Source organism: Phaseolus vulgaris, chromosome 8 (assembly GCF_000499845.2).
Source record: "Phaseolus vulgaris cultivar G19833 chromosome 8, P. vulgaris v2.0, whole genome shotgun sequence".
Taxonomy (NCBI): Eukaryota; Viridiplantae; Streptophyta; class Magnoliopsida; order Fabales; family Fabaceae; genus Phaseolus; species Phaseolus vulgaris.
Genome location: NC_023752.2, coordinates 4,514,868 through 4,538,921, shown reverse-complemented (window position 1 = coordinate 4,538,921; position 24,054 = coordinate 4,514,868). Strand labels below are relative to the sequence as shown.

Sequence of the window (24,054 nt, the reverse complement as noted above, 5' to 3'; positions counted from 1 at the left end):
TTAATTTGTAAAGAAATTCATTCATTTATTTTTTTGTTATTTTTCTCTTGCACGAAGAAGTTAGTCTGTGCTGTGTATTTTCTAACCTTATTGAATAAGAATACAAAGATCCGTACCCTGCTTTACCTTTTTGTGGGAAGGGAGGGGCTCTGTTCATTACAGAAAACTAATAATCCCATCTTTACTGTTATATTTAAAAGAAAAATACACACAATTGCATACATACATAAAATGATGTCGAACTCGACTAGAGCCTTTAACCAACATCAATCAATAATACTACGATCTTCCTACTTCCTCTGTATCGACATGTTCTTTCTTGGTGCCCAATTTGACAATGTCTTCGACCAATATTTTCCCATCTGTCACGATAAAGAAAATGCATAAAAAGTAGCAGTCAATCTGGAAGCTGAACTAATTTTCAAATTTGGATGACATGTATACTATACAATATATAACCCTCTAGGCGTTATCATAGATAAGTAATAAAGATAGTATTGAACAATGGAATTCTAAAGAATTTTAGAGAACTATGGCATGCATGGAAGGTGCCGGACTTTCATTTTTGTTTAGAGAATGACACTTGTTTTAAATTGTTAAGGAATTTTTCATTGAAGTTGCAGGATGGTTTTAGAAACTACTAATGAAGCTGTGGATAATAGCTATTCAATTATTGTTGTTATTATTAACCCTAGATAGCTATATTAGCTGTACTAATGAGCTACATGCTGTACACAGCTTATTTTTTTAGTTACAAATAACAGAAAATAAGGGTGTTCTCAGGAGCTGTCAAGTGGATCCCAAAAATGATATCAAGGAAGCAAAAAATAGGAAAGAAAGAAGATAAAGAGGAAAGTATAAGTTTGCATTAGGTGATGTTTTGTGTTTTTATATTAGAAATTTTATTTGAATTAACTGGAGAGAGCAATTGAGTTGAGTGACATTCGTTACTGATATCAATTGAGGCAGTATAAGAAAAAGAAGAAAAATGGCACATGAACAGACCGCTATCCTTGGAAAGATTGCTGATAAGTTCATGAATTCCTTCTTTGCCCAGAGTGTCCTTCAGATACATAGCAGCAGATAAAACCTCCTCGGGTGTCACTTTCCCATCATAATCCCTGCCAGAACATGACTAAACATTTAAATGCCATTTATTTCCAACAATTAGTCATAAAGGTTTATAAATAAGGGGAAAAAAACTTTATCCATGTATCTGCTTACTAAATCTTACACATTCTAAATGAATTAAATACTTCGGACAAATTTGTTTCTAGGAGGAGGAACGGGCAAAAAGGGTTTTCATTCATTGCTAACATCAAATACTGAAACTCTAATCGGCACAATTGGATTTCAGATCAGATGTTTTCGTAATTTTTCACCCCAAAAGTAACCAATGTCACCGAACTACTGCTGCTCTAAAGCAAGCCTTTAGCCTAGAAAGTCTTAATTATGATGCCACTATGATACAAGTAACATGTTACTTGATTTATGAAGGGGGTGAGTACAGTGATTGTTGGATATTATAACTGTGGCAGATGGGTCAAAAATCTGCTCGCTGAGCAATTTCAGAATATTTTCTTCCAAGAATTGAGATATCATCTGATTGTTGAGACTCTTTGATCTTACCACGACTTTCTATATAAGAGAGAGAGCTTGATTAACTAAAAGAAACAGCTAAACAGGGATGTTGGAGTTTTTGTCCTACTGTCATCCCAATAGATATCTTATCCTAATAACAAATAAATTTGCAATTGATATAACCGTTATCTACTCCATGCCAATTGAGTATTGATTGATAAGTATTTACCATAACTAGTAGCAATCATAGTTATGAGTCCGTTCTTAAATTTACTCAGAGCAGGCCATTACTAAAAAAATAATAGCAATTTATTGTATCATGGGCTCTCCCATATAACAATGAGAATTTCCCCCTTCCCCTACAATGGTATCCTTTATGAATTCTGCTATTATGTCCAGCTAGTCGCCATTAATTAGAAAACACCGTATTTACATATTTTATAAATTGCATAAAGAAAATAGAAGCAATTAACCATAATTTGAAAGTATAGAAAAAACCTGTCAAGCAACCGCCAACGGTCTCCAATTTTAGCATCAACATCATCTATTTCTTTTTCAAGCGTCTGGAGCATAGTATCAACCTGAGAAACATATGAAACTCCTGTTGTTAGCTATTTCCAGTTTCAGAATATAATTCAGCTAATGATTAACAGATGTCTGCCTTGTTCCTTTGTTTTTCAATTGTAAAGTGGCATCTAAAGAAACTAGAAGGTCATAGAATTACCCTGTCAACAAGTGCTGAAGAAACCTTATCACTAATAGCTGCCTCAATAGCACCATCACTTTCCTTCCTTGCAGCTTTATAGGCCTTCATAGCTGCTTGCTCACCTTCTGTACCTTCTTTCCCTACCATACTATCATAAAGCTCCATCTGTACAATGGTAGGTTAAATTGTTTACTTTATATGTAAAAGAACCTGGACATGATTAATAGCTAGTTGGTTTAAGAAAACGTTTTCTGTTTCAATTCCTTTTTTCACCATTTCCTCTTCAAATCTTTGCAAACAGGAAACAATTTTTTTTATGATTATTAGAGAAAAAAGCATTTTTTCCTAAAATCCATAAGAAAATGAGTGTTCACGCACTGTGGGCCTGGCTTATCCTAATCATCTTATAAGCCCATAACCCTACCGTAAGTGTAAACACAGATACAATAATATACATGAAGGTGAATCAGTCAAATTAGAGACTAACATGCAGCAAAGCCTCCCTCTCTATAAAGCTAGAGAAGACATTTTGAGCATATTTTATCAAACAACAATGGCAATAAGAAATGAATTTTGACTACAGATTTTTTTTATGGAAAAATAGTGACAAATGTTAAATTCTAAGTTTTTGACAAAAATGCATTTATTTTATCTAGCAAATTAATTTTCAACAAATCAATGTTAAATGATGTGAATGTAGAAACATACTAAATTACATCCAAAATATATTGAAATTTCACTTTCCTTTGAATGCCCAAAAAGTATTCACTGAGCAATAATACTCAGTTGCAAGAATATGAAATATAATATGAATTCTAAAATCTACATACCTCCTTCCTAACAAGCCTCAAAAACTCTTCACGTTCCCTGCTCACCGACTGAAAATTTATCAGACAAAAGAATAAGTCCAAGCATTCATCAGTGCATACAAAGTGTGGAAAAATTAAAAATAATTTACTACCAATCCTTACAGATGCTGATGCTAAAACAGCTAATGCACGACTGAGCTCCCACTGGTGGTCATGTTTATCCAATGTCTTTGTTTTTACCTCTCCTTGTGTTTGTTTGGTTGACGAAACCTTCTCTTTCATAACCAAATCCTCTTCAGTACTAACAGATTCTACCATTTTGGCATGCTCAGCCTCCTCTTTCTTTGCCTCCTCCTATTAAATATTTTGCACCCATCAATCTCAAATCAGAGCAACAAGTATACCAATAGCCAAGCAACTTCAAGAAGTAATCATTATTTATGGTGGTTCATTGGAGGACAAGCATTGGAAATTTCTCTTAGATGATTGATTACAGTGTGCTCCAAAAAATGCAATGAAAAAGGAAATACTCTACATGAAAATTCATTTTTTATAGATGACTTGGCAGATTTTCACAATAAATTTATCTTTACCCTATCTTTCTTTCTCTTTTTCTTACTAGAAGACTTCACTATATACCTAAGTAGCATAAATAAGTTATTTAGTTATAATTCTTATGTTCCTCCCATTAATTATTCACAAAACTACAGTGAAATGAAGCAAACCTTTTAACATAAAATTATAGGTATAAATAAAGCATATCTTTTAACATGGTTACTCTAAAATTAAGGCTAAATCAACAGTCCCATGGCTCCCTCCCATAACATATATATCCCTAATAACAAAATCCATAATACAAAAAATCCACCTTGATTAGCTCCTCTTGCATTTCAAGATACTCCAACTTCCTCTTCCTTTCTGAAACAGAATCTTCAGAAGGCAAAGTTGTTACCCCAACAGTATCTACAACCTCATCTGGCAAAGAAGAGAGTGTAGCTTGAACAGCTTCCTCTGGTCTGACCTTTCCTGAAACAGAAAATGCCCTACAGAGAGAATGAGACAACTTCCCAGCAAATCCTTAAGAATATAATATTTAAACAGAGAAAATACTAAGATACCTAGAAAGAATTAAGAGGGAAGATGGCACAGAATGGTTGAGAGACAAATCCAGCCAGTCCCTAAGCTGCAAAGAAATATTGCAATTTACATCTCCCCAAATGAGAATATACCACCATATGAAGAGGTTTATGTTCAGGATTAAGAAATGTCTTTCATGTTCCAACTATATATGCAAATGCCTTTCGTTTTGCATTTAAGAGCTACACCAACAACCCTTATTTTTTAAGACATTATTTTGTTATGCATACAACACAATAATAGCATTCAAGAGTCTTGAGAATTGTTTGAGATATATTTGACATGTGTGGAGAATAGATCATATGAGGGGAAACGCTATTACTAGAGTGAACTGAGAAAAACTGTTGGCAAAACCATTACAAAGGATTTAGAGATGTCAAAGATTTGTCTAAAGACATGATTCATAATAAAACGCTAGGGTATTTTTGATCCACATAGTGAGTATTGGAAAAAGGCTATGTTGTTATTGTTGTTTACTTCTGAAGATAAGAATTATGACCAGTTTCTTGTTCAGAAAAAATACCAACATTTTAAGTTAACAGAGTTAAGAGAGTTCAAGGGCACAAATTGCACTGAAACATTTATGATTAACCTGCTGCCGCATTTCTTCCACTGACAGCAATCCAAGTAATCCTCGATCTCTACAAGCTTGACGAAGCTCTGCTTCCGAAAGAGATTCAACACCCTCGAGATGAATCAGTTTATCATCATTCTTGATCCTGCCAAAGGCAAACAATTTATACCTATTGACCCTCAAAACATCAATGAGGCAATCGACTGAATATGGTAATTTAGTAAAATAAATACTGTAGTGTTGAAAGCACATAAATCTTCAAGCATAGTGTGCAATGCTAAGCAGAATTCCCCATTTTCCCCTTTCTTTTCTTCATTTGTAGAAGGGAGTGACCTATTCTTTTTCCTTTCGTATTTTATTGAAAGTAATGGTGTTAGCATGTATTGAACATCATTCGGTAAAGCTTGTACTAGTTGTATTATACATGTACTTGACCTTAATTTGTTAGCATAATACATATATACAAAGACCCTAATGGATATAAGGCTAATGTATCCCTTCACAAATTCTCCTCTTCCATCTTTCCATGTCTCTTGATGTCCTCTTTCACGGTGTCAAGAGATACATTCTGAACCTAAGTTGGGAAAATAGACTTGCATCTCATTTCCTGGAAAAAAAAATCCTATTCTACACAGACCATCTTTGATGAGCAGCTCCCTAGACTATCCTGTGTCCCCTAAGTGGCCTATTACCTCCTTATGTGGCTCTCACACACAAACAACCTATCCACAAATTACTGGTACACACAAGATGTCATCAAGTGACAGCCAGACATGCATCAACAAGAAGGAAAGACCGAGAGAAACCTTATAAGAAAGGTGATGTATAACAAGGAATTAGGATACCAATGAAAACAAAAAGCTCGATAGAGTTCCTGTGGAATTACAATTTACCATGTAAGGGAGAGAAATCATAAAGAGGATGCACTAAAAATAAATTGTTTGTCTCACATCAATTATATTTATATTTTAAGGATTTTTTTAGTTAGAAAATCAATTCTTGAACCTTTTAATGAAAACACACATTCCAATGTAAATATGTACTAATATAAAGGACCATAGCCATCTAATTTCCTTGAATTCCAATAAGAGTAATGCACTACTTTCTCCCACTAAATTAACATTCGAACTTCCACCAGAGCCATTGATTCAGCTCTAACCGAATACTACCCAATGATGGGAGAAAGGTAAAAAAATCAGGAAATAATGTACTACTTTTAGTCCCCTAAAAACTAACATAAGTTAAGAACCGCGTGTTCTTCTGTTTCCTACAATTGGATTATGCACTGAGACTGAAAAAGAAGTCAACGAGAAGGCAGACATTCAGACATTGGTAACAAATATAAGAAATCTACACAATTGAAAAAATCCTTACCTAAACAGCCATGTACAAAGAAATTTTTTACGATAAATCATAAATGAAAGTAACCAGACAAGAGCCAATGAGCTATGCATAAAAAAAACAGAGAGGAAAGATAAATAAATGATTAATCTTACTCATGTAATCTCTTGCGGAGCATGTAACGCAAGTATCCATCAGTTCCATATGGGCTGATGCCCATATATTTACACATATTTACCAAGCGAGGCCTGTTCTCCATTTTCACAGCCAAAAAGCATGCTCATAACAATATCAGGATCCCAAAGTATGAGAGTAATAATTGGAGAACACAACTTGTTTAACATAAGCAATGGTGGAAACACCAACCTGCTAATGTTATCCAGGGTGAGCTCATCATTAAATAACTTTGCAAATCCTAAGATTTCATCATTAGAAACTCGGGCACCTGTTCTGACCTACATTAATAAAATAATAAATACAGACATAATGATATCAATGTTACACGTATACGGGGATGTAAAGCATCTATATCATGAAAAGCACGCTGACTTTGTTCATAAATTCATCAAGATCTTCAGCTGTCTTCTTCATTTCTCCACTTTGTGAATTCTGAATCTCCTTTGCCATTTCTTTTACAGTATCTTGAAGAAACTTGGCATATTCTATTCTTGCATTTAGCCTTCTTTTCAACGCCTCCTACAAGTTAAGCCTTCCCAAAATTGAGTGATAATAAAGCACACCAGTAGTCAAGCATGTATTGTTTGATGAGTATAATAATATCACCTGTTCTTTCATCTTGTCCTGGAAAGTGGATGGTAGCATATTGGGAAACAATTTAAGGAATACTGGCAACAATAACTCCATGAATGGAACTATGATAAATACAGCGAATGGAACTAGCCTGAAAATATCAGCTGTTGTCCTTGTGAGTTGCTGCCTCTCCCTTCTAGAAAGATTCTTTCCACCGGCAAGTTTCAGCATTAATCTGGAGCTTATCCTAACATCAGCCCATAGTAGTTTCGTACCAAACCAGTAGTGTTGCAGCATAGATTTAAATTCATCCCACCAATGGCTTAACTTCTTTGCCCAGTCATCCCTAGTTGATGGGAAATCAGACAAGTCTAACAAAAATTATAACACAAAAAACAAGAGGTGGAAAATTTTTAACCTGCTCATTGACATAATAGTTCTGAAAGCTGGACCAATTCCTAAAATCTTAGTCCATAACTTTTTTATAATAGAATCAACACTCTTCTGTGTTTCTTGCAATTGTTTAGCCTTAGCTTTTGCCTTTATGGTGCTCAATCCTTCTACAGCTTCATCACATTCCTCTGGTGAAGCTTCCTTCTTCTGTTTAGGAGCTGATCGTTCACTTCCCCTATTACTGCTACCCAATCCAGATTGATCAGTTGCAGCTCCGGAAATATGACGCGTACATTGCGATACCCATCCCAACCTGGAAAGATAAACTAACTCTGTTTTGTCCGATCTAAATCCAAAACTTGAAACTCTAAACGAATTATGCGAGACAAATCTTGAAGCTGCACAAGCTGCTAGATCATCTTTGTTGACAGTAAATAATTTGTTTTCCTGTACACGTTCTGTAGTCGCAGATGAAGAGAAGGGAAACCGGCTCAAACCTTCTGACTCACTAGATTCTAATGACCCAGCATGCCCAGCACCCGAGAATCCAAAAATAATGCGACTAGGTTGACTACATAGGGGGTTGAAGAAGAGGTTCCTTCTCTTCTTCAAAATCATTCTTGAAGCCATGACAACAAATTCCAGGCACTGATGTCAGTTTTCCCCAAGCAAAACGCTTAATAATTCAATGGTTCGATGTCAATGATACATAGAGTGCAGAAATTTATCACCTGTAAAGGGTAAGTCAAACAGCAATTATTATTCATCGAAGCACATTATGCAATTCATCAACAGTAACAGAAGTGCACGTTTGGTCATAGATTACTTTTGGTTTCTTTCTTCAAAAACTATCTCAACAAGTTTAGAACAAAAAAAGCAACTAATTCTACAAAATCAACTAATCCAAACACGCACTTTTCATATTAGTGATAGACTGATAAATTTAAAGCTAAATTCAGAAGAAGAAAAATCAGGCAAAAAAAACCTGGCATTCTAGCATTTTTCATAGTATGGATACCTACTAGAACTACTACTAGGACACAGAACATGCTAAACATATGCATATTATGCGTTTGAGTTCAAAAAACTCTTCAATTTAACCGATTGGAGCACTCGCAAACGCAGTGTCCACTGAAAAAAACAACAACAAATATTCATTCTCCTTGAATTTAGCAGAAATCCGAACCGAATCAAGCTCAGCTAATCGAAAACGAAACGCACCGTCGCTGTGAGAACACCGCAGGAAGAGAGGCGTTTTCACGGCGAAATTACCAGTGCTCGGTAACTGGAGAGAAGCGTGGAACAGAGCTCAATCGATAACCGGGGAGAAAATGTGCTTCTTCAATAGTAGCATAATTATGGAAGAAAATCATAATAATGCTTCCAAAATCATAATTATTATTATTATTATTATTATTATTATTATTATTAGGATTGGGTGAAGAAGGAAACAACTTTCTGGGAGTTTCCAATTTTTCCATTGATTCAGCATTTTTATTTTTTATTTTACTTTCCACTGTGCATGTATTTTATCATTATCCTTATTCTCTGAAGAAAATAAATTGAACATTTTGGACTTTTAAGTGATTGAATATTGAAAGTTAAACTTTTCTAACAGATTCTAACGAAATTCTCTTTTAATTTCAAAAGTTATTCTATATCCACAGAACATTTTTTACTATGGATAATTGCTTTTTATGATTAATGTTTTTTATTTATTACTACTATTATATATAATAATTGTTAAATTAATATAATTTTTTTTAATTTACTTTATATGTTTTGTTTTACAACAGTTGTTATATTTTTAAATATTTTATTTTAATCATAATAGTGTTATAACTGGTTTTCAATAATGCGGTCTAGGTTCATATCATCGAGTTGAAATATATTTAAAATAAAATAGAAGAATAATTTATTCTCATGTTTTTTTTTTGTTTTTTTTTCTCGGTCTAGGTTCATATCATCGAGTTGAAATATATTTAAAATAAAATAGAAGAATAATTTATTCTCATGTTTTTTTTCTTTTTTTTTCTCTTTTGTTTATCCCGTTTATATTTTAATATGGTATTAGTAATCTCAAACATAACTTAGCGAAAGTTTGTTAAACTGACCAGGTCACCCGTTATCAGATCACCTATAATATGTTGTCTCACGCACGAGTTGTCACTCTCGGCGTGTTGGAAATCTCATATCGACTAAAGATTATAACATTTCATTGTATATAAGTGGGTGCAAACCTCACCTTATAAATCGGTTTTATAAGGTTGAGTTAGGTTTAAAATCCACTTTATAATATGGTATCAGAGCTTGCTATATTTACTTAATGATAAAGTTGTTGACCACATTTTCAGTAGCAAAATTGATTGTGTTCTTACCTTTCACTCCAATGGTTGTCACATTGAGGACAATAACTCTTTGAAAATAATTGGTTCAACTAATATGCAAGATAGACTTTATACACCCAGGATCCCATCTTATCAAAAACTTGAAATCAAACTCATCAAATATGCAGATACCATCAATATTGTTAATGTTCGTGCTAGTGATCTAGAAACCCTTTGACATTTTCGTTTAGGACATGTTTCTAACAAATGTATTAATGTTATAATGACTAATTTTTCTTTTGTTAAATATAACAAATCAATTGTTTGTGATGTTTGTCATTTTGCAAAACAAAAAAAACTTTCATTTCCTATTAGTACATCTAAATCTAAAAAATGTTTTGAATTGATTCATGTATATATGTATGAAAATCATACTCAATACCATAAATTCATGGTCATAAATATTTTTTTACCATAGTTGATGACTATTCGAGGTACATATGGATCTTTCTTTTAAAACAAAAATTTGAAGTTGTCAAGACTTTGGAAAATTTTGTTTTTGTTCAAACACAATTTGAGACAACAATAAAAATAATCAGAAGTGATAACGAGACTGAAATTTTCATGACTAATTTATTTGTCAACAGAGGAATAATGCATCAAACATCATGTGTCAATACTCCATAACAAAATAACATAGTTGAAAGGAAACATGGTCATGTATTAAATGTAGCAAGAGCTCTCATGATACAATCTCATTTACCCAAAATTTATTGGCCATACTTTGTGATACATGTTGTGCATATTATAAATATGCTTCTAACACATGTTTTAAATTATTCTTCTATTCTTCTCCTCATTCAATGATTTACAAAACTGCAATAGGTTTTAAGGGGTTAAAGATGTTTGGATCTTTGTGTTATGCTAGCACTTTGTCAACAAACAAAAGAAAAAAAAAATTGATCCAAGGGCATCAAAATGTGTTTTTATTGGTTTTAAAAGGAGGACAAAGGATGTGTTCTATTCAAATATTCAATATAGAGATTTTTTGTGTGCATAGAGATGTTGTCTTTTATGAAAATGTTTTTTCGTATCAAAGGATTCAAGATATTAGCAATAAAACTAAGAGTCCTAACATTTATGATCAAATTTTGTTTACTGTCAGCCTGTTCGAGTCAGCCATCACAAGTCATTATTGCACCTGTGATAATGCTGAAAATAACAATAATAACAACAGTGAGTCCAACATCGAGGTTCCAAAATAAGTTTATTCCCATATAGACCAAACTCTCAATGAAGATCATGACATAAAACAAAATTCTGAATTAGATCAGTCTGTCATAATGAGTATAAGAATAAAAGAACACCTAAGTATTTAAAGGATTATCATTGTCATTTTAACGTTTTCAATACATCTTTAAGAGATAAATATCCTTTGAATTTTGTTTTGTCTTATAACAATTTATCACCTTCTTACACATCATTTGTTATGTCTATTTCTTCACATGTTGAGCCAAACACTTATTTTGAAGTTGTGAAACATGATACAATGTGTGATATTTGTTTTAGAGTCAAATCAAACTTGGAAGGTTGCTATTATGCCTAAGGACAAAACTACCATAGGTTGCAAATGTGTATTTAAAATAAAATAAAAGACTCATGGGACAATTGAAAGGTATAAAGCAAGGCTAGCGACAAAGGGATACAATTTACTACCTTGATACTTTCCCTCCAATGGCAAAGATGACCACCATAAGGTTGCTTATTTCTCTAGTTTCTATTTATAATTGGGAATTGAAACAATTAGACATAAACAATGCCTTTTTACATGGAGAGTTGAAAAAAAATGTATACATGGTTGCTTCTCCCGGATTGACTTCTATTCAACCATGACAAGTTTGTAAATTAAAAAAGACTTTATATGGCCTTAAGCAAGCTAGCAGATAGTGGTTTTCCAAACTGTCATATTTTTTGCTTTCTGCGGGATGTACTCAATTTATGAATGATCATTCACTGTTCATTAATTATTCTGAAAGATCCTTTACTATATTATTGGTATATGTGGATGATATAATATTGGCAGAAAATGATAAAGAGGAGACTGAGCTAATCAAACGCCTTGAATCAAACATTCAAGATTAAGGATATTGAGAATTTAAGATATTTTCTTGGTCTTGAAATAGCAAGATGCATGTCTTTTAGTTTGCAAACTTGCACCTACTCCAATTTATAATCATGCAAAATTATCTTTTATTGGGAGTGTTCATTTCACATATGTTTAAGCCTACAGAAAGTTGATTTGAAGACTTATGTATCTCACTAATACTCGACCTGACATAACCTTTTTTTGTGTAACACCTTTTTCAATTTCTTGCTAAGCTTGCAATTGCTCACTATAATGCAACAATTATAATTCTTAGATATATTGAAGGAGCTACGAGTCTTGGTTTATTTTTCTCTTCCAACATTTATGCTCATTTAAAAGCCTTTTGTGAAAGTGATTGGGGCACCTATAGTGATTAAAGACAATCGATGACTGGTTTTAGTGTGTATCATTGGGGCACATGTAGTGTAGTGATTAAAGTCTTGATTTTCAAATTTGTGATTCATAAGAAATAGCCAAAGTAAAAAAAAAAAGTTTTAAAAAATGAGTTTGGTTTTATGAGGACACAAATGTCACATTGCAATAGATTAAATAAAAAATGAAATTTTATTATGCTTAAAGGAAAGTAAGTGCTCTGTCAATTGTTTTAGTAATTACAAAATGATGAAATAATCCAAATAAAATAAAATGTTAATGTAAGGATAAAATGGAAAAATATTTATGAAAAAAAAACGATTTTAAAGAAGAATTTTCTTTAAAATATAAATATGAAGAAGAAATATAGATATATAGATATAAATAACTATTTTTTTATATTTTATTTATAACTATCTAAAAAAATATTTATGTTTAGTTTTTCTTGGTAATTTTTTTTTTCAAAGGCTGTATAACAACCTTTTGCAATCCCTAGATGAGCTACTAGGAAGGAAAAAGAGTGAAAATACTATTCTGAATATGCGTTTCTTTGATTTTTTTAACTCGAATATGAGTTTCTTTTACTTATTTATGATATACTCTCTTATTTCTTTTACGTCCTATTTTAATTTATACAAAGACAGTTAATTTATTTTTGTTCTCAAAAAACATTTAAAATACATTTGGCTTATCGGGTGCAAAAGAGTCTTTCGAAATTCAATAAAACACACTCTCCGGAAAGATCGAATTGGATTTTTAGAAATGAAGGAACCAAATTCAAGATGGAAAATAAATAAAAAAACTAAAGTAAAATTTATGATACATTTTTTAGATTTAACTTTTATTTAATAATATTTTTAATATTAGAATGTTTTAGGGAGAAAGTATTATTGAGTTTATCTCGTTTCCTCATGAAACATTACACCAAGGGCAAGTTGGTAATTCCAGGAAACAAAACCCTATATTTTGCTTTCGAAGAGAAGGTGTTTCTGTTTCGCACTCCGATACCTTCTTCTCTTGGAGAGAAGTAGCAGCGATGTCGCAGCAAGGTCAAATTCCGATAAACCCCATGGTCCCTCAGCAGAACCCTATGGCTACCATGCAGGTTCCAATGCCCATGCACATGCAGATGCAGATGCAGATGCCCATGCCATTACCCATGCAGATGCAGATGCCTCTACCCATGCCGCTCCAGGTTCCCTTTTCCGTCCACGACCCCGCCGCCGCATCCTCCGGGAAGCGCCGGCGCGAAGACGAGGCTCCCGGCACCGCTGCCGCGACGGAGCAGTCTGCGGCGAAGCGCGCCAAGGGGCAGGACGTCATATTCAGGATCGTCGTGCCCTCGCGCCAGATCGGCAAGGTCATCGGGAAGGAAGGGTGCCGTATACAGCGGATTCGAGAAGACACCAAAGCAACGATCAAAATCGCTGACGCTATTGCTGTAAGTTCCTTTTATTCGTTATTCGTTCACTAGTAAAAAGAATCCGTGTGGTAGCATAGAGAGACAACAAATTAGGGGATTTCATTTTTGGTGTTTTAAGTGTAAATCCACATATTCGGTAGAACTAATCTACGAGGGTGAATTGAATTGAATTGGATTTTTAAAAGCCTATCCCGGTTCTAAGGAGTTTGTCGGATTTTAAAAGACTGTACGGATTTTATGACTTACCAGATTTTATGATTAAGATATTTTAGTTTGGACTGTTATAGAACTTTAATGTTTTGTATGAATTTGTGGAAGGAAAGAAGTATATGGATTCAGTCAATAAGAAAATAACAAGTTTCGATAGAGTAAAGTAAAATCAATACATTTTTTAATAACTAATTGGTTTTAACTTTCATGTTCTCCAATACTAGCTCTGTATGTCTTAACATTGTTCGCTTCGGTGATTTTATGATTAAGATATTTTAGTTTGGACTTTTATAGAACTTTAAAGTTTTGTATGAATTTGTGGAAGGAAAGAACTAAATGGATTCAGTCAACAAGAAAATAACAAGTTTCGATAGAGTAAAGTAAAATGAATACATTTTTTAATAGCTAATTGGTTTTAACTTTCATGTTCTCCAATACTAGCTCTGTATGCCTTAACATTGTTCGCTTTGGTTCCTGAGTTTGAAAAAATTATGATATTTGTTATATAGTAATATTAAAGATTAAATTAATTTATTGGTGCATCATTTGAAAACTCATAAAAACAATATTCTTCGCAATAGAAGTTATGAAGTGAGAGAGTTTTGTTGCCCTCCTTGAAAAACCTGATAATACTAATTGAATAACACAAGAGTTATTTACGTTATTTGTAAGTATTTAATTTGGGGCCTGTTGATGTTTTCATTTTATGGTGTGTATGTTTGACGACTGAGGAACTGCTCGAGAAAAAGAAGAAGAAAAAACTGTTGTTCTGAATTGAATTATTGTATTATTAATACTCTACTTGTTGCATCTAATTTGGGGTTTGTTGGTACATTAGTGCTTTCTGTTTCTGGCATCTGTTTAGGGTGTGTTTGGAAAGCCATTACACTGCCATTGGCGGACCTTTTACATATTCCACTGCAAAATGTAGGAGGGAAGGGCTTGGATGTTCAACTTGACTGATACGCTAAAACACATTTACTAGCTGAGCTGAGAAAAAAAAAATGTGAGGACTACTTCGGGTAGAGCTATTTTCAGTATATAGTTTGTGTTTGGGGCTTGTCAGGAATTAAGTTAATGAATTAAGATAGAGGTACTGAGGCGTAATTGCTTATCCTTTTTAGTTGCAATTTAGTTGTTGTAACAAATGGGTGCTGCTTAGTGCGGGGAGACAAAATCCTACCCTTTTGGTTAGATTGTAATCTAAGGCAGTTGATATCTCAGCTACAACTCTTTTCAGAAAGTTGGAAGTGTAATGTTGCCTTGCATTGTAAAATTTGATGTATGTCCACTCTTGTCAAAACTGTTTTTGTCTCGATTCTGATAAATGCTGGAGTTTGATAACATAGAAAAGAAAGTGCTTTTCCTATTATTGTTTAGTATTTTCTACTGAAACTGCCATTATAAAGGCATGGATGATATGCAAATTATTTTTCCCACACAAGTCTTGCCTACTAGGATCCAAAAAAAATCCTTATCCTTTTCCTAATCTGGATATTGTATTTTCAGGTGTGTATTAAATGCTATAAACTTCATTCAGTTTTGCTGATTATTAGTGACGGGTTAATATATATTGATTGAAGTGCTTAAATTTATATTTAAAATAAATATGTTCAGTTATTATTCAGGCTAATTGGTGTTTTTGGTGTTTACCGAATCCAATCTAATGTTTTCCTTTCGGGCAGAGACATGAAGAGCGGGTTATCATTATTAGCTCTAAGGATAACGATGAAAAGCTTACTGATGCAGAGAAAGCTCTTGAGCAAATAGCCCATTTAATTTTAAAGGTAAGATGGTCCTGATTAATTTTTGGTTCACATGCTTTCTGTGTAATATTCTTAATTTGAGAAGACCTTTTGAATTTTGTTGTGATTTTTCTTGCTTATGTTCTTATTGTGTTTCATAATTTATTATAAAAACCAGGGTGGTTGATGTTTTGTTTTGATTTTGAAATATGATTTATTTTTTCTCTAGCTTTGAAACTTGAATCACAAAGGCTTGCCTTATAATTTACTCGTGCCTCTATTCCTTCAATTTTGAGAAACAAAATTGGAACATTTTGGCAGATGTTTGAACAGGTAGAAATAAGTTGAAATATGTACATTGTTCTGAAGAATCCTTGGAAGGCATTCAACATTATATACAAAAGAACATTAATAGCTTTATATGTAATATACTTTAACACGCCAAACCAAACACTTATTTATTTTTGTAACGAATGCATGTAACATGATATGCCTTGTCATATTATATAAAATATGCATATATGCTATATCATTTGATAAATTGCTGTACCCCCTGTATAGTATTATTTTTAAAACAGTACATGTCCCTGTATCTATGCATCATATACATTTTTACGCTAGATAATTATAAACTCAGTTAGGGGTCTTTCCTTGCTTATCTTCTTGTACTTCTACGTATGTGGCCACTTTAGTTTTTTCTATTCCACTTTTGAGATATCATGTACCTCTGTTAATATTCATGTGGCCCTGTTGGGTCTTGTTTCTGTTTGTCACTGCTATTGAGAGGCACTGATAATGCTTCCATATAACAGGAAGATGATAGCAGTCTTGATTTGTCAAAAGTTGCTGCAGGACATGTGGCTGCCAATACAATTAGGCTTTTGATTGCTGGGTCCCAGGCAGGTGGATTAATTGGGATGTCTGGTCAAAACATTGAGAAATTGAGGGACTCTTCTGGCGCCTCTATTACTGTTCTTGCACCAAATCAGTTACCTTTATGTGCTTCTGCCCATGAATCTGACAGAGTAGTGCAGGTGATGTCTAAAATAATGCTCATCAATTTTTGCAATAAAGAATTTTGGTTTTCGGAAACACTTTTTATCAGTGACTCAGTGTCACCTTGCTTTCACCATGTATATATATATATATTGACTTGGATATTTTAACCAAGATGGCAAGGAATTTTAGTTTGTTCTTTCAAATTTCATGTACTGTGATGATTACAGATGGACCAACATAATAGCAATGTTTACTAATTGTTTGTAATTTTCCCAAGATAATGCTTGCATGATGTTGAATGACCTGCTCTTCTGTGTATCAAGTTTTAGTGTGTTTATGTTCAAGCCGTAGTCCTAAGTTCTATTCATGCGCAACAAGTAGCATGCAGATGTTTTGAGGGTTGAATTATGCTTTTCTGTTTTCTTTGCTCTGCCATTCTTGTCAACATATTCTTCTGATGCTGCTTCAAATTTACTTTGGAAACCTGGATTGTAATCTTCATTCTTGTTGAAATTAGTTATCAGGAGATGTTCCTTCTGTAATGAAGGCTTTGGACGAGATAGGTTGTCAACTAAGGTGTGCTGGTGAACTTGTGTCATATATTAATTTTGAACCTGGTTAGTTTGTCATTTTGCCTAACCTATATATCAACTCAAATTTTGTACAGGGAAAATCCACCAAGACAAGTGATTTCAATTAGCCCAACATACAATTATGCTTCAATTCGACCATCCCAACCATATCTTGACCCAACTTCAGGTTATTTAATGTTTTCTATATTAGAACAACATTTGACTGCCATTTAATAGTTATATCTGTTTTGAATATTGTCTTACAATCACTTCATCTCTAGGACAACCAATCTTGCAGTTGATTATGTTACATTCGAGATGCTGATTTCGGAAACGATGGTTGGTGGATTGATTGGCCGGTGTGGCTCAAACATATCAAGGATCAGAAATGAGTCGGGAGCCATGATCAAGGTCAATCTTATACTTCCTCCCAGCTTGAAGCATAGATAGTCGATGTCCTACAAAAGGATTTACTTTATGATTCATGTTTAGTTATTAGTATACTATTTTCTGCATAAAAACAAAACCCCTGTATCTCACATTTGTATGTAGAACCACGTAAGACTTACAATTGTTGGATATTGACACAGATACCAAAATAAATGCCGGGCTTCTGTGATTATAGGGACCATACATAAAAAATATACGTCAGTTACCAAAATACCAAGAGAATTGAACATTCTACATTTCTTGAATTAGTATGGAAACCCTTGAATTTCAAACTACATTAAACTTTTTATTAAACAGCATATAGTTTGTATATGATTTGATTTGATCTGTTCCAACATATTGAGAAATCAAATTTTGTTAAGATAATTATATTCTTGAAATATCTAAAGTTTGGGTTATTTTAATGTATATTAAATGGTGGTTTGTAAAATTATTTTTTTACATAAATTCCCTGAACTAATTTGCATCTGACTTGTATCGTTCATTGGAAAATGTTGCAGGTTTATGGCGGTAAGGGTGAACAAAAGCATAGACAAATTCAATTTGGTGGTAGTGCTCAACAGGTGATCTTTATTGGTTTTTGGCCTTTTAATGTTTCTAGAAGAAAAATAGTATACGTTTGATGTTTTAGACATATTTTTGTTATTATTGTCGCTGTTTTCTATTTTATTTATCTGTTTGACTGGTGGATTTTATCACTTTGCTACCGGTTTGGAGTTTTTTTGCCTGAACTGTGGGAAATGATTTGACATTCAACAGTCTACTATTAAAAAAATTTATAAATTTACCTGTACTTGTCTAGCCCAGCATGGTTTTAGTTCAGATCCCATCAAGTGATGTCTATTTTAGTAGTGCCTATGAACAATCATTCATTATTCATTGAATAAAATTAATCATACAGTTAGCAACTCTATATTTCCAGTTTCTTACATCCATGAAATGCGGAATGTTCATTTCTTTTGTGAAAGTGGGAGAGATATCCAGTGGCACCCTCCTCTTGGTCAGTTGGGTGGGTGGGGGTAGATATAATCTTGTGTTATGCAGTCGTAGCTTCTTAAGAGAAAACAACATGATGCTAGGCTTCATCCTTGTCCTTGATGAATAATCCTTGTTGAAACTCGAACACTTGGAAAGGTCTGTCTGTGCCACACGTCAAACAAAACAATTCAAAATATGGGAACTTCTCAAATCATGTGCGTCTTTGTCCATGGCCTCCTTTTCCCTGGTCTGGGATCTTCCCTGAAACCAAAATTGATATAAGCTTAGATCAATCGGATATTTTATATATAACATGCAAGTCCTACTAGCGTGGAATTTAAACTGTTGCATGTTGAAGCTTGAATTTTGTGAACAGGTAGCTTTGGCAAAACAGAGAGTTGATGAATATATATACTCTCAGTTGATACAACAGACTGGCACCCAACAGTCAGCGTAAGTATTTTCCTTATGAATTGGGTCCACTCAAATCGTAAAATTTTCCAGTAAACAAGGAACGCCCAGGCCATTGTAATAATTAAGATCTTTCTGTAAAAGTTTTTAACCCATTTTAAAAGGTGGCATTTTATAGTTCATTTAGTGTAAAATTGCTTTAAGTGTGCATTGTGGATTAAATTTTAAATTATTTTAAGTTATTTATTACTTCAGTTCAGTCCGAGATTCAATAAATTTAAGTGAACTATTCTTGTCTTACACTTTTGTGCCCCTACTAATGAGCAGAAAACTGCAACGCAAATTGTTGCTTAAGTATACTTAGTAAGATTTTGTTTCTTAGTAGTTTTTTACTTGGGATCATATATATTTTTTGTTGAATATCCACTCGTTTATTCAGGCGAACTAGTTATTTGAAAAGAATAGGAAACCATATTTTAATGATTGAAATTTGCGTGTTTGTAAAATATAGGGAGTAATTTTTATCAGAGGACCAAAATTTAAAAGATTTGTGGTCTATTCAGCTTCCAGAGATGACACCAAGAAAGTCAAAATGTGTAGTTCCTGATCTGAATCCAGCTCTGTTGCTTTACCTGGGGCTTATTTGTGTTAGTAAGATGTGTTTGATGGATATAATTTGTTTTAGTGGATGTTCAGTTGCTGTTGTTTAGACTTTTCTCAGCTTGTACCGTATCAATTGTTCTTAGTTGAAGGTATATAATTTTTTTTTACATAAATATGAATTTGTGTAAAATGTAATGTTTATTTCTTTTGATATGGCTCTCACGAGTTTCGAGTGGTATTATGCCATCTTATTTTCTGGTATATTAATAGTGATAAATATCCAAAATGACTTCAGCTCTTTGTTGATTTTAATAAATAACTGTCATAAATTCGAAGAGAGGAGGAGCCTGAGTCACGTTCGTTGGGCTTTGTTCGTTTTCTTATGTCGTCACATTTCAATGGCGTGGCATCTTCTGCTTCACATTACATGTACATGCTTACGTAATCTGCTATTTTTATGTATGTATCTATACTTAATATGAAAAGTGCATGTTATAATTTTTTACAATTTTACTTTTATCATCGTATCCGTTGCAGTACTTTTTTTTTTCATTTTGGTAATTGTTCCTATTTTATCGTGTTAGCTGTTATTTTAATTATGTCAAATTTTTGTTGAGATGTGTCACGTATTTAACTTTACTAGTAATAATAATAATGATGATGATGCTGATGATTGATTGAAAAAAATAGCTGCAATGAGAGCCATATGAATGTTATATCGTAGGACAGGGCATGGAAGTGTGACTATGTTTTTCTCTGGAATATTTGTTTTAAACAATGTTTTTAAAATTGATAGTATTTTATATAGTTTCTTAAAATGGAAAATTAAGTAATATTATTTTATTGTTTGACATAAATTATATGGTATCAAAGAAAAATGATTTTCTTAAAACAAATGTTCCGAATTTACATTTTTTCATCTTAAATTTATAAATTGCATTTGTTGACAGATTAATGTATTTCGTAAATAGAAATATGGATGACTGCATTTAGTAATTTTTTTTTTCTTTTTTTTCATTTCTGTTCAAGCAAAAAATGGCTTAGTGCTATCCCCCATTGGATTAGTGAATACAATTTTTTTTATCGAATGAGGTTTAGGTATTTCCTTTAAATGTTTCACAATTAAACAGAGATATAACAATTACAGAATTTTTATGATAGTATGAAATATTAATTTATTTCACTAACCTCAAATTTTTTTAGCAATTAAAAGTCGAAGAAATTTTGAAATAGTTTAAGTTTGACCTAAAATTTAAGGGACGTAAATAAAAAAATTGTCATGTGTACAGTTTGCTCATTCTTAACAAAATTTCCATGAAGGTGCATTTGATGAGAGTAAAACACATAAGAAAAAAGAGAGAAATAAAGTGAATTTAAAAAGACGTTATATGTAAATCTTACACTGTTATATAATCTCAAACCAATTTTACAATTAGTTTATTACCTTCACAATTTAAAAATAATATAAACTAAATTTATGATTAAAGGACAGTGTAAGATAACTTTATAAATGTATTATTTTAAAACTCTTTAAAAATATGCAATTTAAAAGAAACAGAAAAAAAAAATCATATTCTAGTTTATAGTCTCTGGTTACCTTTTCCAACATCTTCATTTTCCATCTTTTCAGCAGTGACATATTTCTATGTGGGATCCACAATCCTTTTATTTCCTTTCTTAATAATGTCTACTGCTAATAAATAACGGTGTGTTGAACACGAAAAACTTATTTTTAATAATAAAAAATACCCTAATACGCCATTTAGAAAACTCATTTTTATTAATTCTAACCCATCTGAGTTTTATCTTTCCTTTTCATTTCTTCATCTATACCAAACACAAGAAAAAAAGTCATATTTAATTTAATTCTTAATCATTTAACAATAAAAAAAAATGATAAACTCTCACTGTATACTTATATTACTATTTTCAGTTTTGGCTATAAAATGCGTGTGAGAGAGAAAGAAAATGAAAAGTATTTTGCAGCGTCTGAAACGTGGAATGATGATTTTGGCATTAAGAAGGCTTAAATGTAATGCTTGGTTGGAACCACATATCCGGCTTCTTAGATTTCCATTCAACCAAGCAATTCATTTCATAGTTGAAAATATTTATTTGAAGAAGAAAGTTCAACACCCAATTTCAAACCATTTCTTTTTTATTTTCAAATTACGAAAAACAACAACAACATTTATTAGGAGTTGTTTGGAGGAACAAATTAGGTAAATGAATTAACCTTCCAGCTTTCTTCACTCAATAAACCTCATACCATTCGCCAAACGTGGAATTTTGTATTCTCCTCTTTAGTCCACTCCCCATTAATGATTTTCCATTCCCTAAAACACCAAACACCCACGCGCCACAATATTCCATCACTAATCAAAAACCTAAGAATGAGTTCTTTTTTTTTATTATTACAATTTGTATGGAAAAAAAATCTAATTATAGAAGGATATATTTTTACAAGTTCAAATAAAAATGAGGGTGATTTTTTTATTATTGTTTTTATATGTGAGGAACTTGAAGTATAAATAAATTGATTAATTTAGGATTTATTCAGATAGAATATTTTCATTGGTATAATAGGTTACCATATAGTTTATTCTTATAATTCTTTAAGAATTGATATAGTTTATTTATGTATCGTTTTTGTTCACATATAAGGTTTGGTGTTGTTTTTCCATATTTTTGTTTTTTTTAATAATATTTTTTTTTATATATGATAAATGATTGTTATTATTTAAGGTGTCAGCATAACTGAGATGTTAAATTGTATATTGATGCTTAATATGAAAATTTTTATTTTAAAAAAAAAACAAAAAAACTCTATGAATAGATATAGTTTATTTATGTATAACTTTTGTTAACATAAGAGTTTTGATATAGTCTCCCATATTTTTGTATTTTTTTTAATAATGTTTTTTTTAATAATAGTTATTGGCAAATGATACTTGAGGTGTTAGCATAACTGAGATGTGAAGTTGCATAATAATGATTAACATGAAAATTTTTATTTTAAAAAAAATATGATCCATCTTATTTTTTTAAATGCAATGGTTAAAGTTATTTACTCATTGCAACTATTGAACTATAAATAAATAAATGAGTAGGATGAGAAGTAGTTTTTTTAATAATTATTCTTGAAAATAACGTGATGTCTAATATGGGGAGAGTTTTGGTCCTATCACGAATTAATTGATAATATGTAAAATATTTTTTCCAAACTCATAAAAAAGTAATAATTACCAATCAAACGAGTATTTGATATCATTTAATTTATAAACTTCAATTATTATTATTATTTTGTTAAATTACCCTCCAATGAACCTGACTTCATAAATAAAAAATAATTAAAATACAAAATCATAATTAAACAAAGTATATATATTTTTTAAAATGATTAAATAAGGTGAAATGAATTAGGATGGGAAGGTTTGAGAGTTGGGTGAAGAGATTACGTGACGTGTATCAACCACATTTGATGAGTGTCTATGTTTCATTAGGAACATTAAATTATGAAACAAAAAAAATTTAAAACACATTTAAAATACGTAAGAACAAATTCCAAAAAATTAGCTTTACTTTTTTTAATGATTTTGCTTGCTAATTTATTTTCTAAATTTTAATTCAAAATAATTTTAAAAATAAAATATTATATCATTTGCATTGCTGTTATTTAATATTTGTTGTGTTTTTTTAATCGTACAAGACATGTGATAATGTGATATTTTATGTTAATTTAAAATTTTACCTAACTTTAATTTTCTTTCAAATTTATACCACATTATTAATATTACTAAGTTTCTTTAGTGTACACAATTTTTATGTTTTATTTTTTCTCTCTTTAAAATTAAGAGAAATTCGACGTTCAAGTAAGATTTCGGTATTTGACACTCGATGTTATTAGTATGAAGAATAACGTTAAATGATGACGTACTTTATTTTTGAAATCTGTGTCTCTTTCTATGATTATCATATGTCCTTTATAATTGGGACCAATTAGAATTTTGAATCATATTAATATTTTGTTTAGGTGTAATGATTTTAGTCAATAGGTCTTGATCAGGTGCTAAACTTTTAGGTGTCGTATGGACGATACGACCAATACAATTTTACCTCTTGAACTATCAGCATATATAATTATTTTTTTGTCAAAATTTTATTTTATTCATTTAGTTTTGTTTCTCTCACCCTTCTTCTCCTGTAATTACATCACTTATTTCCTCTAACAACACATTAAACATGGTACATTATTTATATTTCATTGTCATTTGTTTTTAATTTTTACTAAGTAAACTACAGAGAGACAGTGAAATTGTTTATCTCTTCTCACATCATACTGCATATCATCCATTATATATTATTTAGCATTTATAGTTGATTTTTTCAAATATAAAGAGACACGAAGTATCTCTTTTTCCCATACGTACATAATTTTAAAAATATATAATATTTTTAATTATGATGAGTTTAACCCGAACCTAATAACGTTGAACCTTTAAATCGTGGTACTACTAAACAACAATA

General features: G+C 31.9%; 2 protein-coding genes across 5 annotated transcripts; one reads left to right on the top strand and one right to left on the bottom strand.

Moving 5' to 3' along the window:
- LOC137823989 (uncharacterized) lies at nucleotides 1–8,702 on the bottom strand. The gene is made up of 15 exons (XM_068629395.1): nucleotides 8,513–8,702; nucleotides 7,317–8,022; nucleotides 6,932–7,244; nucleotides 6,698–6,844; nucleotides 6,515–6,603; nucleotides 6,304–6,396; nucleotides 4,826–4,952; nucleotides 4,215–4,279; nucleotides 3,965–4,139; nucleotides 3,259–3,450; nucleotides 3,118–3,165; nucleotides 2,306–2,452; nucleotides 2,080–2,162; nucleotides 1,006–1,121; nucleotides 1–362 (listed from the first exon to the last, which is right to left on the bottom strand). The coding sequence occupies exons 2-15, from the start codon at nucleotides 7,919–7,921 to the stop codon at nucleotides 280–282; spliced, it is 2,283 nt and encodes a 760-aa protein (XP_068485496.1). The 5' UTR covers nucleotides 7,922–8,022; nucleotides 8,513–8,702; the 3' UTR covers nucleotides 1–279.
- A 4,332-nt stretch (nucleotides 8,703–13,034) lies between these two features.
- LOC137824314 (flowering locus K homology domain-like) lies at nucleotides 13,035–19,765 on the top strand. Of its 4 annotated transcripts, none has more exons than XM_068629895.1 (9): nucleotides 13,035–13,577; nucleotides 15,455–15,556; nucleotides 16,327–16,548; nucleotides 17,031–17,089; nucleotides 17,181–17,272; nucleotides 17,384–17,496; nucleotides 18,036–18,098; nucleotides 18,890–18,966; nucleotides 19,436–19,765. In XM_068629895.1, exons 1-9 carry the CDS (start codon nucleotides 13,173–13,175, stop codon nucleotides 19,440–19,442), a joined length of 1,140 nt encoding a protein of 379 aa, XP_068485996.1. In that variant the 5' UTR covers nucleotides 13,035–13,172; the 3' UTR covers nucleotides 19,443–19,765. The 4 variants fall into 4 exon arrangements, 2 of the variants coding, with proteins under 2 accessions (XP_068485996.1, XP_068485995.1); XR_011083234.1 differs by having other exon boundaries at nucleotides 13,115–13,577; nucleotides 17,367–17,496; nucleotides 19,488–19,765; XR_011083233.1 differs by having other exon boundaries at nucleotides 13,115–13,577; nucleotides 17,367–17,496.
- The last annotated feature ends 4,289 nt before the right edge of the window (nucleotides 19,766–24,054 follow it).

Excerpts from the sequence above, each read along its gene's own strand:
- LOC137824314 (XM_068629894.1), top strand. The coding sequence starts at position 13,173 with ATGTCGCAGCAAGGTCAAATTCCGATAAACCCCATGGTCCCTCAGCAG. Across the intron at positions 15,557-16,326 it reads TAGCCCATTTAATTTTAAAG|GAAGATGATAGCAGTCTTGA; the intron begins GTAAGATGGTCC and ends TCCATATAACAG. Across the intron at positions 17,497-18,035 it reads AGTCGGGAGCCATGATCAAG|GTTTATGGCGGTAAGGGTGA; the intron begins GTCAATCTTATA and ends AAAATGTTGCAG.
- LOC137823989 (XM_068629395.1), bottom strand. The coding sequence starts at position 7,921 with ATGGCTTCAAGAATGATTTTGAAGAAGAGAAGGAACCTCTTCTTCAAC. Across the intron at positions 4,953-6,303 it reads CTCCGCAAGAGATTACATGA|GATCAAGAATGATGATAAAC; the intron begins GTAAGATTAATC and ends TGCCTTTGGCAG. Across the intron at positions 4,140-4,214 it reads TCCCTCTTAATTCTTTCTAG|GGCATTTTCTGTTTCAGGAA; the intron begins GTATCTTAGTAT and ends TTCTCTCTGTAG.